Source organism: Anomalospiza imberbis, chromosome 3, assembly GCF_031753505.1.
Source record: "Anomalospiza imberbis isolate Cuckoo-Finch-1a 21T00152 chromosome 3, ASM3175350v1, whole genome shotgun sequence".
In the NCBI taxonomy this organism is placed as follows: Eukaryota; Metazoa; Chordata; class Aves; order Passeriformes; family Viduidae; genus Anomalospiza; species Anomalospiza imberbis.
In genome coordinates this window covers 16,217,339-16,232,734 of record NC_089683.1, presented here as the reverse complement: position 1 = coordinate 16,232,734, position 15,396 = coordinate 16,217,339, and the positions used below count along the sequence as shown (strand labels likewise).

The 15,396-nt window shown below is 38.1% G+C and overlaps 1 protein-coding gene across 7 annotated transcripts in view; it reads right to left on the bottom strand.

The window, feature by feature from the left end:
* Positions 1-8,971: 8,971 nt before the first annotated feature.
* KIDINS220 (kinase D interacting substrate 220) overlaps positions 8,972-15,396 on the bottom strand; it is a 76,064-nt gene continuing 69,639 nt past the window's right edge. For all 7 annotated transcript variants that reach the window (XM_068183501.1, XM_068183503.1, XM_068183499.1 and 4 more), the window contains 3 exons: positions 14,730-14,828; positions 13,632-13,880; positions 8,972-11,362 (listed from right to left, as the gene is read on the bottom strand). In XM_068183501.1, the coding sequence (XP_068039602.1) occupies positions 10,094-11,362; positions 13,632-13,880; positions 14,730-14,828 (1,617 nt within the window). In that variant the 3' untranslated portion in view covers positions 8,972-10,093. The remainder of the gene's footprint in view (positions 11,363-13,631; positions 13,881-14,729; positions 14,829-15,396) is intronic.

Here is a 15,396-nt window from a genome sequence, read left to right as displayed (position 1 = left end):
GTTCTCAGGCAGTTAAGAATTTTCAACCTTTGCACTACCCACGGCGTGTGTTCACACCACATCCTCACACATACTTCAGATACAGGTGCTGTGTCATCTCAGCCCTGGCTCCGCTACAGAACTTAGAGTTCTCAGAAAGACTTGCCCTTAGGTGCAACCTATGAATATTTTCTTTCTCCATTTTAAATGTATATTTAAACATCTTTGTGCCTTACTCTCAGTGACCTGGGAAGAGGTGTCACAGTCCTCATTTTAAGACTCAAATCAATCAATTGACTTACAGATCAATCTTAGAAGCTCAGCAGCAACCCCCAGATTCCTGTGTGATGCCATAACTCTTGCTGAATATCAGCTCAAAGCCTGTTGGCTCTGCTCTCAGCAGAGAAGAGCTTCACAACTATCTGCAGTGGAGACTCTCAAGGGTTGCCAGAGTTCTGATGAATTGCACCACTCTGGGCAAGTTCCACTCTAGACATGTCATAAATCATTATCCTGTTTAGCAGCCTTTACAGATAGTGTTGCTTTGCTACTAACATGAACTAAAACATGGTCCCAACTTGATCCTGTGAAGACAAAATCACCCCCTCTTATCATCCTGATCATGAAAGAATGATCTAGGAATGAGAGGCTACATAAAACTACATTCCCTAGTTAAAATAGAATTGCTTAGGAAGGGGGAAAGCTGTAGGACTTCACTTTATCTAAAAAAGTGACAGTGGCAATGACAATCCTAAGTGTGAATTTCACCTGCTCTCTAAACAAGGTTACAATCTGAAGAGACGTGATCATGAATGCCAATGCTGTTAACTCCACTGAGGTTCTGTCCTGCAGTCCTAGCCCTGATCATTACTTGGTTTGTTTCTGCTGGTCTTCCACGCTGGAAACAATTTAATTCAACCTAGAGAACCTTTGAGAATACTGAATTGAACATGTGTGGCTGGTGCACCAAGGTAATGCTGCCAAGTGAATGTGGAGCAGACAACAGGATGGTTGAGCTTCTTTAGCTCCAACAGAAAGTCCAAAGTCTGGACACTCAGCCAAGAGAGAAGAAACAGAAGGCTTTTTAGTGCATTCTCTCACAGAGCCCTTTATGCTTTTGATAAGGATCTCTCCCATAGTACAGGAGCATCAGTACCCCAACCCTGACAGACACCCAGTATTCACCCTGAAATAGAAAGGGTGAGTGGACTAGAATAGCCAAATAATTCTTCATCAGATCCAAGATCAGATAGAGATGTTATTTTGAGATTTGTTACTGACAGATAGGTATAAAACACCCCCACCAAAACCAAACCAAAACAAAACTGAAAACCAACAAAAAACCCCCACAACAAACTGAACGTTATTTTTCCAGAAAGACTAGAAAGGAGCTCCTCACAGTAGGAGGATGACTGTCTAACTACTCTGTCCAACTTTCCACAGCCTGAAAAGAAAAAACTCTGATAGGTTTCTACCCTCCTCTGAACACCAGGGGCTATTTAAATATAGGTGATTTTTTTCTTTATTTTCATCTACTGTCCCTGAAACAAACAAACAAGCCCAAACAAACAAACAAACAACACAAAAAAAAAACCCACAAAAATTGAAGAGCCATAAAGTAGTTGATGGAACCTGAGCAAACTGATCTTATGTTTTAGAAGCCAGTTACTCAAGCAAAAGAGTCATGGTCCATCTCAGATGAGCAGAGGCAGATCAGATCATGTCTCTGCTAAAAGACATCTACTCCCATCAAAAGTAATCTGAATTTTTTTCTGAAAGTCCAAATAATTTCAAGGATGAGAATAAAATAACTGTCCCCTTTCTATACTGAAAAATTACAGAAGTGGGACTACTTTCCTGAATTTGAATTTTAAGCATAAATACCTTCCCTTGCAAATCTAGGATGAATCACCATTGTATTTTTGCTTGAGAGTAATGGGTCTATGCAGATAAATTAGTTCTATGGATCTCAGTTTTGAGAAATATCACCAGGTGCTTAAAGAAATTACTGTAAAAAGAGACCTGAAATTTGATGTGAAGACAAAAAATAAAAAATAAAAATTACTGAATACTGTAGCCATGGACAACAAAATTAAAGACTCTGGTTCATATTAGCATATAAAAAGATCTGATGAAGCTGAGCTAGTCTGTCATCAGATGGAAGAGAGGCAGAAGGTAGCACAGATGGTGAAAACAGAGGAAATTATTCATGGTTTCTCATCACACCTTGAAAGAAGCTACTGAAAAGATGATGTTGGAAATTAAGACCAGAAGGCATCCTGAAACAACAAAACCCCTAAATCCTCCTTTATATTCCAAAGGTGTAAATATGTCCTGAGGTTAAATAGGCTTATGGTTTTATGATTTGTCTTTTATAGAAAATGAAAAAAAAAAAAAATCAAGATTTCTTTTTATCTTTCGGAGTAAAGATATCTGAACACCAAAGGTTGACTCTTGAGTCTTTAAACAAATGTAGAACCTTTCAGATTCTTCAGATTACTTGAAAGCAAGTTCTAAAATGTCTCGTGCACATAACACTATTTGCAGTACCACTCAGACCTGCATCATCAAGCATAACTTAGAGAACAAAAAGGAGTATTAACCCTTCCTGAGTGCAACTATAAAGTTCTTCTAGAATCTTAACAGACTACTTAGAATGTAGATGAGCTGACAACTGTCTTTATCCTATGAGCAATCACTGCCTGATTATTGACCAGGAACAGATGCAAGGAAACAAAGAAGGAGATTTACCCCACAAAATAAAAGTTCGAAGTTTTTTTTCCATTGGCAGATATAAATTAGTGCATTTTTAGATGTGTCCACAATACCATCCACAATAAAGACATCAAATAGAATGTATTTTAAAACCAGCTTTGTGGACTGTGGATATATCATGTGAATTTTCCTGGACTTGAGGAAGAGGATGGAGAGAAGTGAGAGAAGAATTGATTGTAGAACTTAAAGCCTACCTAGGCTGTAAAACCTTTCTAGGGTAAAAAACCCCACCAATTATATATCCTCATCCAAGCAAAAAACACCAGCACTGCAGTACAACAGCATTTTCTGCCATTGCTGAAGTGGAAAAAAATGCAGAGTACAGCAATTATGAGGTTATCATGAAAAAGTTTGGGAAGGTAAGTCACACTGTCAGCAAACAAAGCTCCAGCTACCAGTCAGGTGTTGAGGTAGAACTGAAACAGTTCCAAGTTCACGATGTTCTCGTGCACTGAACACAGGGAGGGGGGGCAAGACAGGACAGGAGCATGTCCAGCAGTAAGGGAAAGCAAATATACATCCAGTCCCAAATGACTGGCATGCCTAAAGCTAGAATCATTCAAAGCTAGAATCTTAGGTTTTGCCAAAAGGAGAGGACCATAAACAAGTTGCAAGGCTTGTAGTCGGGGAATGTAAGGAGGATGATGAAAAAAAAAAAAAAAGCTGGGTAATGAGAAAAAGTCAACTTGATAGGAATCTTCAGTTTCGATTTCAGGACTTCTTACTGTTTCAATGAATGTAAAGTAAAAGTGGTCTCTCAACAAAAGTCCATTTAGGTTGGCAGATGAAAGCTTAGGACTCTCCTAAAAAATACATGTAATTCTATATTCTACCACTGCTGAGGTGGGACAGGATTTTTGGTGTCCAAAATGAACCTAGGAAAGTTTTGCTGCCTCTCAAAAGTATTATTACAAATGAGGAAGATTTGATGCTACTGCAATACGTAAACATATTCAAAAATATGTATTGATTTTAGCCAAGCACAAACCATCACATTATTTCAGAAGAAATATTCAAAACAAAAAAGTTAAATCTCTGCTGATTGCTTCCCTGTAGTTTAATTAGTGAGGCAAGGCAGTAAGGCATCACAAAATTTCCATTTTAGTTTAACTGTTCCCCACAGTCAATATTTTATGCCTTTGTTTTTATTTCTAGGTTCCAGGGACATGTATAAACTATTCAAACTTTTCCTTTTGTTTTCTACCATGAGAAATCCTGGAGACAAAGAAAAATCTTATAATGAACCACTAACATTCCTTTCCTCCACTTCTCTTTCATAAACAATAAACTTATTGTACTCCAGTAAAGATACACAGACACTCTGGTTTACTCACAAAGATAATTCTGCAATCCAGGTTACTTCTGTAAGAAGCAACAAGGGTATACAATTTCAGCAATCAGACCTGAAACATGAAAGAACCCTGAACACTGTGCTGTAATGGCATCTCTGAGAATTCACATAACAAGAAGTATGCTCTCTTGCTGGACTCTCATCTTTAAAAGAAATGTACACCAACTCTCTGTGAGAGGCTGAAATGGTTAATGGCTTAAACACTGTAAGAATCATCCCAGGACTTCTGCCCACTCTAGCAAACTGCAAAGAAGCTGTTCATCTGAGACCAGCACAGCCCACCTCACCCCACCGCGATTATGCCTACTGACTGGAGTGTGGAAAGTGACAGGCACTTGAGATAAGATAAAGGGGTGCTATTGTCCATTCATCCCAGGTCTGGGAGAAGAATGTATCCACGAGATGCTGGAGAGAGACTGGAATGCTGATAGCTCGAAGATTCAGGGGCAAGCCGGCGATGCGCAAAGTACCCGCCCGAGAGGGTGCGCAGGCCCCTAGAGCTGGTGTTGAACAAGACAACGAAAGAGGCAAACCCCGAGGCTCGGGGGTGTCTCCGTGTCCTTACTGAAGTGAACTCAGCTGTGGTAGCTCCCTTGCCGGAGAAGCAGTGGGACATTCACACTCAGCCTGAAGGGTTTCCTCTCTGCTGACATAGACAGCTCTAAGGTCTTAGAGGGTGTCAAAGGCTTCCAAAGCTCCCAAGAACCACAACCTTAATCCACAATTATCTTCCAGTGTGAAACTCCCCACCCCAGGAGAGGTACCTGGGCGTTCCCATGCTCACCTGAACCTGAGCTGATGAAAACTCAATAGATGTAGTGCTTTAGGGGGAGCTCTATGACTTCCCCCCCCTCCTGATGGTCTGCAACCACCACCTTGACCAACAGACATCATAATTGCAACTACCAATTGGTGTAAGGATGCCTTTTGATGGCGAGAATTTTCGACACTTGTCCCTTCCTTATAAATTTTTAAAGTGTATATTGTCATGTTAATACAGACAATAATAACCAAAATGGCTAAATACCTGCTTTCCATTGCAACCAAATTGTTCTGCAATAAACTCTACCGATATTTAGAAACATCAGCCATTCAGTGTCTTTTACTCTAAGCTGCCCCAAGGCATCCATTAAGGGTAATCTGCGTTACCCTTGACTTTCTGGAGGGGTTGTAGCACTCTCAATTGTAACCTTTTGCTACATAAAATGTCACACAATCTCTCAACTGTATTTCTTTCCTCCAAAAGACTTTTTTTTTCCTAAAATATCCCAGGGAATTATTTTTCCTTCCCTTTAAAAGGTGACCCAAAGATAACGATAAACTAAGAGAAGGAAATTGGCCAACATAATTTCCTTTATAAGTTTATCCACTGTTATCATCACAACAATCTGGGGGCAAAAACACCACCTGTTAATGTTTTTAAAGGCCCAAACATTTGGTGTTGTCAGTATCAATCTTCTTTAAGAACTACAATCACTTGTGACTGCAAAAAACATCACTAAGAACCCTGTAGCTCTGAGTCTTACTTCATGGAAAACAGGGCATAAACTTCTAAACCAAAACTCAACCAAAATATTAAGCATATCACAGGAGTCAGACCCACACATGAAAATATAAATGTTAGATTCAAAGCTTGGAGACATAGTGTGATATTATTTATACTATGAATTTGAGCATCCATTTTCCCTTTTTTTCTCTGTTTGTTAAAATTCAGAAACCTGTGAGAATATGTCAAACTTATGAAACTGTTCTGTATTCTCAAGGAGAAAGATTCTAACTAAAATTTTTGCTCACCCTGGCCTTAATCTAATGAAACAGGCCTTAGGAAAGATAACTGAAATCTAGAAAATCCAATGCACAAGGGCTGCCAGAAAACAGCATGTAAGTTTAGCACAGTCTTTCCAGTCTTCTCTGCTTAACTGGGATTGGAATTTTGCTCTAAGTCCTCCTCACTACAACTCCTATACAGCACAGAAGAGACCAAAATCCCAAAAGCAGTCTTTATCTCACACCAATTACTACAGTGTTTTTCTCTCATGTGTCTAAAATTCACTAACTGGTATGAACACTTCTATTTTACCAATATTGTAGTTTTCATTTATGAGACCTCAAGTATTCAGGTATTATTTTTCTTTGGCAATTTCTTAGTAATGTGTTTAGAAACTTAAACAAACCTGTAACAGATGATAAAGCTGATCAAAATGGTCAAGGCCACAGGGTGCAACATGCTGAACTGTGGCTCCTCTGCTTATGTTATCCTGTAGCCGTACAGGGAACTTCCCATATTCTTACAGCAGAAAGCTTCCCATGAGAGCTGCACATGTGAAAAAGAGGCTTTGTGGATTCTGTAGACAGAAGTGAACAGCTGAGCCCCAGACCACAAGAGAAACCACCTATTTTCAGCATTTTGTATAAAACCATGCTAAGTGTGTCTCAGGAAAATTTCCCAGAGATTATATAAAAAAAAAAAAAAAAAAAGGGGAAGAAACCAAAAAATGTAACAGTATTTGAAAATAAAAGTTACCAATACCCCATACCTATTCTGCTGTGTGGGCAAAGTCACACAGGGTGATCATACATTCCAGACTGAACAGGATAGGCACATAATGGAAACATTTTTTCCAGATCTCCAAGAATTTTACCAGACCATCATTTTGTTGCAAGTTTTACAAGTGAAATGTAAGAACTTCCCCCTCTCACTTCCTCAGAAACTGCAATCCTGGAAAAGGCTGGCAAATAGCCACAAGAGTCTCATATAAAACCTGGAATGTTACTTGCATCCAATTTTTCCTTCCAAAAGTGGTTTATTTTCACCCTACCATGCAATCCTATCCAGGCATCATAACATGAGGACAAGCCAAACTGTGCTCTTAAGATTCAGTTAGACAAAGTAGTCATGGCTTCAAGTTCCTGTACGTTCAGCCATCCAAAATTAGAGTGGATACATAAACTATCATTACAAGAGTTCTGGAAAGTGGTGAGCACCAGAAATAAGTATGCAGTTGTCTTATTGTTTTATACTTTTCATTCATTTCCATTTTCCATGGAACTCTTGGGTTCCATGATTCCCACAAGTCACAGAGCTAACATTAAATATTTCAACACTGGAAATTGTTTATGGTTTCTTAACTCAAAAAATTGTGCAACTATGCAAGCAAGTAGCCATAGAAACTGCGGTAGAGAAAAAAAAACAAGTTTCATCTAAGAAACTGCAGTGTATTTTTAATTCTCACAAATGCTATTCCATTATATTCTACATGTGAAAAAAACATTAAACATTTACAGTAACTAACATATATTTCTGTTATGTACTAAAGGATACTTACTACTCTGTTGTATTAAGTATTCCATTCCCTCTTCTCCTCCTCTCTCCCTTTATCATACTACCATGGTTTCTTCTGTTAGCTTATGAACACCTGTATAAAAAAACTTTGAAGAAAAATTCACTCTGTCTAGTTATTTTTAGGCAAGTGGATTCTGAGAGTCAGTTATATTTACTGTCCTGTTAAAAGCCAGCTTTTATAGCATGATGTTCTTAAACTGGCTATGAAGTATTCATAATTCCCAATGCTAGGAACTTTGCTAGGAAGGCATTAAATAAAAAGTCCATGAACACATTTGATGATACAAACTACAGCCTGCATTACTAGATAACGCAGTTAAAGCAGTCCATGAAACTGGACGGAACCACTGTTTGGAAATGAAATTACTTTAGGTACCCACATCCCATGTGTGGCATGGATCAACATACCCAAAGGGAGAATTGCATTAAGTCCTGTGCCATCTTACACAGACACTTTCTTTTAACTATTGCTTCCTAGTGATGGTAAGCAATTCCACTGGTATTAGTGAACACAAGACAGAAACACTAAAAAGTTTTCTACTCAACCACCTCTTTCATCAAAATGTTGGTATTTTATGAAGACTTGAGGGATAAAACTTCCAGTAAGAGAAATACCTCAAAACCATATGACAATTTGTCATTCATCTACTTAGAGGACTTAAGACAAAATGATTCAAAATAATTTGTATCTTTTGTCAATACTATATGTCTCTTGACTTCTCTTACAAAACAATGATTATAAGTATCTTTCTGTCAAAAGCTTTTATATCCCATAAATGTCTGAGAGCAGAGAAATGTACTTTTATTTTTAAGATGAAGAACCCAACGCAAAAAACTGCTCCCAAAGATTTGGCAAAGTCTTACGAAGCTACACAGGCTTTGGGGGCTTCATACTTTGTTTTGGGAGGCTTTTAGGCTGAACTATTTATCTAATAGTGCACACAAGTTTCCAGTACTTCTGTAACGTTCTGATGAGTAAATTTTAATTCAACCAAATAACATACCAACCAAATAACATACCAACCAAATCCAGAAATGTACAGATCACATCTCCAGTTCTGTAAGTATAAGGCATCCATGGACTGAAAAAATAGAGAGCCTAGATAAAGGCAGAAACACTTGTGTTGACTCTGGCATAGAAATGCATCCTCTTGATTTGGAAAACAAAGGCCAAGGCCACAAGGTCCCTTGGGAAGCATCTGGTTGGAGATGTACTGGGATATAAGCAAAGCTGTGCAAAGTCACCAGCACATGTGACTGCCAAGAATACTGCTCTGGACTAGTGAGAGGTGTCCACTTCTCTGTAGCTCACAGCACGTATTTAGAAATGTCTGTTTTGGCAATTTCATTTATCAAATGTATTTTTATACTTATTTAGTATTATATTTAAAAGTATATTGTTTTAATGCATGTTAAATAATTGAATCTGTAAAGTACTTTAACCCATAACAATATGGATTTAACATTTTTATCAAGTGAAGAAACAAAGTACTGCAAATAAAAAGAAATTTGGACACAAGCCCAACATGCCAATTTATTTTTTATTTTCTTTCTATTAGCAGACTCTAGCTTCAACAATTCTTCCTCAAAACCATGCAGATTTCACTGGACAGTACAAGTATTTGCTATAACATTATTCAGGTACATTACTTAGATGATAAAAAAATCTTCAAACACTGTACTTCAGAAATAAAGAAGCTGGAGAACAGCTTTGACAAGATTCCATAAAGGTATGCATTAGTTTTAAAATGGCAAACACTGCTTATTTTTCTTTCCATAACCAAATGATAAACACTGTACCAAGGAAAAACCACACACAGCCACAAATGCTTCATAAATTCAAACATCATATTCATACTTTATCCTTACAATATTTTAATCTGGTGGCTGCATCTACAGAGACCATCTATTGAATGACTGCAAAACTGTGTACCTATAATAAATAATGGATCCACTAAATCAATGATAAGGTATTACCTTATAAATAACTGCCAATTCCAGTGACACAGCAAGACAACATTCCTTACAAACCTTATCACCACCCTACCCAAAGTTCACAAATTCAACAGTAACTACTGAACATACAGAGAGCAAAAGGCAAAAGCGTACATATAGCCAAACAAGTACCTTAACACTCAAATTTCAACATATGTAATTTATGTTGCACACATAAATTCATAAATTAATGCAAAGTTTGGTAAGGTTGTGCTATTCAATGTTTTGGCATATTGAACATCAAATGGCAAGGATGGACAGCATTAACTTTACTTGCAGATATGGAGAATTAATGGAATGTTTAGATGGGATAAGTAATACATATCCCAAGAGAAAAGCAAAATCATATTGTACTTTTCATAATTAAACCATACTTCTGTAAAATCTGCCCCTGACCAAACCTTTGCACAGTATTTTAACAAAGAACTGATTTTCCATGCTGACAACTACTGCTTTTACATGTGGGGAAGGTTTGAAGTAGTTTGCTTCTGGTAAAAATCACTCCTCCTTTCAGAGAAAATGACTGAAAATAATCTAGGCCTTCTTTTAAAATATTGAAAGCTTGAACTACAGAGATTAGTGTAACCACAGACTGACAAAGAATTCCAAGCTGCAATTCATGAGCATATTCTTTTCAACCTGGCTGCTTTTCACAGGATACTCTCTCTCTCTTCTCCAAAACCAGCCCCCTCTGAGGCTGCAACAGTGTGGAGCTCTGATGAATCTTTTGAAAGCCTGGTATAACTTGAACGCTGGCCTCGCTTGTGAGCAGCCGTCTTCAAGTTCTCATTCTGAACTGCAGTTGAATTGGAACCTGAGCCAGGGCGCAGGGTAATTTGAGTTGGATCTCTGATACCTTGTATTTCTTCAAAATTTTGATTAGCTCGATTGCTTGGAGCACTGTTGTTATTTAAGGTGACTGTACTAGGGGTTCTGTTTAAATTATAGACTTTCTGGCAGGCTGGCCAGCTCTCTTCAGGGCTACTTGCTATCAGGCTGCTTTCAGAAGGGCTCTTCTTATCTTCTGAGCAAATAGACATGCGAACCACAGCTGGATCTTGAAGGCCACTAAGGCTGTGTGGAATTCCTCTTTTTGCACTGTGACTGTCATCTTCAAGCTCAATGAGATTTGCCTTTTCAAGCTGTGAATCATCTGCTCCTTCATTGTGGAGGGAATGATTTGGAGAACTTTCGTTGGATCTTACACCCGAGTCAGACGAATCTTTCTTATCCAAAAGGGCATCTGTCAAATACTCCTTTGCTTTGATGAAGGTTCTAATAGGTTCAGAACCATGTTCTGGAGATTTGGGCTGCTTCTCTATTTTGATATCTGTTTTCTTATCTTTACCTTCCTTAAGAAGTGGAGTATTATCTGATTCTTCAGTTCCTGACTCATCTTCATCACTGGGAAGTTTCTGATACCGGAGAGTAACTCCCTTAAGCTTTAAATCTGCAGCCTGGAAAATACTTGGTCTTTCCAAAGACTTCTTTCCTGGCAGAAGCTTGGAACCAGATTGATCGGATTTTTCATCTTCTTCAGTAATAGGATCCAAAGGAGATGCATCATTAGTAGAAACACCTGAAGTACTGTAATCAACATCATTCCTCTTCAGCAAAAAGGACTTTCTTCCATCATCTTGTTTCTGTTCACCATCTTTTCCTTTTTCCTGTTCTGAATTGGAGTGCAGGGAGCCCCCTGACGTGCTCTGGCCCATATAGAAAGCACTTGAGCTATGAGGGGAGGACCTCCCACTTACTGTGGTGGAATTGGCACCTCCTTCTAACTGTGACATTTGAGCAATATACTCTCTATATGCATCTCTGTACTCTGCCTGCACCTTGTCTGTAAGCTTTGATATTTCAATACTAGAATCTTGAGAGTTAAGACTTGAAAGACTTGGAGTTCTACGAGTTTGTGACTGGAAAAAAAAAGAGAAAAAGGTAACTGTTAAATGAACTACTTATTTTTACTTTTATCAATCTTCTTACATGAAATAACTCAGAGCATTAAGTATGTACTTAAATTATTCTTTTCATTGCTGCAAGTAAGATTATGCAAGTGAAATTGTAAACACTGTAATTAAAATATTCTTACTATAAACATATATATGGAATCACACACACAAAATAAACTTAGAATATATTCTGAATGTTGGTTCCCATAATGGAAAATTTCCACAAAACAAGAATTTTATCCAGTGCATTTGAGACTAACTCTTTTGAGCATATAATTATGAAAACTGGATTTGTATGTCAAGATGGGCTTTTCTAATACATTTCATACATTTACAAAACTTGCATTTTATATTAGAAAGACAGCAAGAATTCATCTAAATGTTGAACAAATCTCAAAAACATCTTTAAAAGACCTCCACCATACATACTTCAATATATCCTGGCAAAATTCCATTGCACAAATCTGTTTTCAGAAAAATCAGGTTTTTGACAAATATAACCCTCTTTGCCCCCATGTCGGCTTTTAGAATTTGGTTTTATTTCTCACTATCCCACTCTGATATCACTGGTAACAAATGAAACTAATTTCCCCAAGTGCAGTCTGTTTTGCCAGTGATGGTCCCTGGTGAGTGATCTCTCCCCTGCCCTTATCTTGTCCCACAAGCCTTCCATTATATTTCCTCTCCTCTGCCCAGCTGAGGAGGGCAATGATAAAAAAACTCTGGTGGGCACCTGGCATCCAGCCAGAGTCAATTCACCACAACAGAGAAGCTGCAATACAAGTCAGTATTGACTTTAAAAATTCTAACAGGAGAATTCTAATGTTTTCTTAAGGACAAATTACCTTTCTCATTCCTTTGATTCAACTTTAGATAACTATATAGGCATCATAAGCACTGTTTATTCAGCTACATCAAATGTGTGCAATGCCACTTTGGTCTAGAAAAAACATACATTGATACTCCATGGAAATGGCCAGTGAGGGTAATTGTATCCTACAAACACAGGCATGCATGCACACACTCAGAAGTATCTGGGATAGAAATCTATCCCTGCAATATACATCCCACACCCAGTTTCAAATGTTGATTATTAAAAGTATCACCTATAGTTAGGAATTTGGGGTGTCTTTTTATTTTGTTGCATCGTCAAGATTTTATAATTTACTTTTAGAGATGAAAAGGGCTCACCCCACTGAGTTTGCTGTTTCTTTTTTTTTTTTTTTTAATTCTAACTACTACTTAGCCACCAACTGATTACACTTCACATGGTCTCATAAGATGCAGAAGAAAATTGACCACAACCTATGGCAGAAACCACAGCTGGAGAAGGATGTCTGTGGTGTTATATTTCAGTTAAATGGTATGCTCTGTCTCACCCCTGGAAAATGTCTGGTTTATTCCAAGCCTGTGATCCTCCCCTGCAGTATCCTGTGTCTGTAATGCCATTGGCCCGATCTGTTCCGCGCCCACTTTGAATCTCCCTGTTCAGTGTGCCGGGGGACGTTTCTCTCTCTCTTCGCGGCTCTCCTGGCCGGTGCTCTCTCAGCCCCTCTCTCCCCCTTCCCTTTCCCCCCTCACTCCCCTTTCCCCCCTCTCCCTCAGAAACCATGCTGCCTCCCGGGGGTAGGACCCCAATAAACCCTCATCTAATGAGCACCCTCAGAAGCCGTGTGGAGTCTCCTTGCCTGCCTGCTGCCACCAGCCAACTCACAGCCTTGGGGGCCCCCCGGAGGGTCCCCCCAAACGCACCGCAACAGATGTCTGTTTTGGAATCCATGAACAGGTTATATGTTGTAAGGAAAAGATTCTTATGTCATGGAGCACTGTCTATTTTCAAAAACCTAACAAATATATTTGTTGAATGGGCTAACCTCTGGTTAGCACATAGCTAAAATATTTCATACACAAAGCCTGAATAATACAAAAATACAGAAGCCTTGAAGACACCACCCTAGGCTAGATGAGAAAAGCATGATAGCTTCAGATTTTTTTGTCATGAAGAGTGATTACCGGAACAGATTAATAGTTTTCAGACGGCAAAAATGAAAGACTTCAACTCAGAGTATGGTTAGAGTTTACATCTCTGCAGAACAACGATTTGCCAAGACTGAGAACTGAAAGCATCTGAACTAACCTAGAGACTTATTTCTTGACTTGTCTATAGCAAGCCTGGAAAAAAACCTCTTTTCCATACAGGTAAACAAGCAGAATACATTTCTCTATTAAATACCTGCCAACTTAAGTTACTATGGCGTGGAGGAGCTTCATCAAGACCAATTGTGTTGAGTTCTTCAAAGCTGAAGTTCAGTGTGTAGGGAGCTTGACCAGCAAGACCCGTCAGCTCAGTGTGAGGCAGCTCGGTGCTATGGCCAGCACGGCGAGTAAGGTCAGTGTGAGGAATCGCAGTTGTACCGTGCTCCGTTGCTTCACGAGGATCTTCCTGAGCAGCCTGATTTTCTGAATTTCTCATTTCAAGTATCTTAACATGCAAAGAGAGACAGTTTAAATGTAATTACATAAATAGAAGAAATTGATAAACAAGAATTCCATTAAAAATAGGAATGAGGAATTCACAGCTGTAAAAGTGTAACTGTATATGCAGTTTTGACCATAAAAAAGTAGAAAAATCACTTGATAATTTTTTTGTATTTACAAATTATTCTTATTACTGCTCAAACCCTTGAAAGAACCCACATGCCACAAAAATACTTCAATTCTTGTAAAACTAGCAAGTGATAAATTACAGATTTTGAAACAAAACCAAACACTTCGTATCTAACAATATATCTCATCATGTAATTCTTGGTGTTTTCAAGACTGACTTACAGTTGAGAGACACACTGTTATTTCAAGAAAGAAAACTGGCAATAGTCTAAAAATACTTAAGAGAAAACTCAGTTCTCTGTCATGCATAACCCCCACTGTAAAAACCTAGCTGCCCAATTCCTTGCAGTTATGATTAACACATACTTTGAATTCCTTGACTAACTTCAACAGTAGGACAGAGATTTAAAAAATAGTGAAGTTCTGACCATTTCATTAAAATAAGCAAATTTCAAAAAGGGAACCCATAAAGAAAAAAACAGATCCCACAAAAAAAGGAGGTAAAACTTCAGAGTTCACAATCAATTAAGATGCAAATTCATAGGCAGTTACTCATTACTGCTTAAGACAAAAAGACAAAGTAACAAAATAGCAGATGTATTCATCCCTTAAGACAATACTTACAAACTTAAAGATGATGACACTAAGGAAGCAATCAGAAAGAAAGACTCATATTGAAAAAGACTAATTTATGATGACCTGAACACTGAACAGAAAGTCTTACCATGCTCCTGAATAGGTGCCAGTCACCAAAATTCATATTCATTTCTTTTTTCAATTCATCAATGTTGCACTGAGCCAAGACACGGCCATTTATATTTGCCTAAAAAAATAAAACTAAATAATGTAAATTATGGATACAAGAATTATGGCATGGCAGTAACAGACTAAAAAGCTAGAGGTAAAGCTGGATGCAGACTACTAATGAAATTTCCCAAAGTCACTATTAAGTCCAATTCTATATAAAACCGTATGTTTTTATAGAAGTCTATTTAGTGATGATTGCTGATGGTCAAGAAACACCTTTGTGTCATGGAAAAAAAATGGAAATATTAAACCCATTAAAAATGTGTATATAAAAGGCAATATGATAGTTTCCTACATAAAGACATAAGGAAACAACACTTAAGTGGTGGAAAATTTCAGGGACAATAAGCCACACTGATCTGCTTACATTTCTCCAACTCAGAACAGAAATGGACTGCAGACACCCAAGCATTTGAAGATAATCAGACAATGAAGTCCCAGGCAGCATGTGACCCCTGCCTTGAGGAATCTAAGATCAAGTACTACTTCCATTAAGTTCCCTCTCTGCATAAAACAAGCTTACATTCCTCCCATCATTAGAAATTCCCAGGGATAGAAGATTAGACTTCTTTCTAATGTTCATC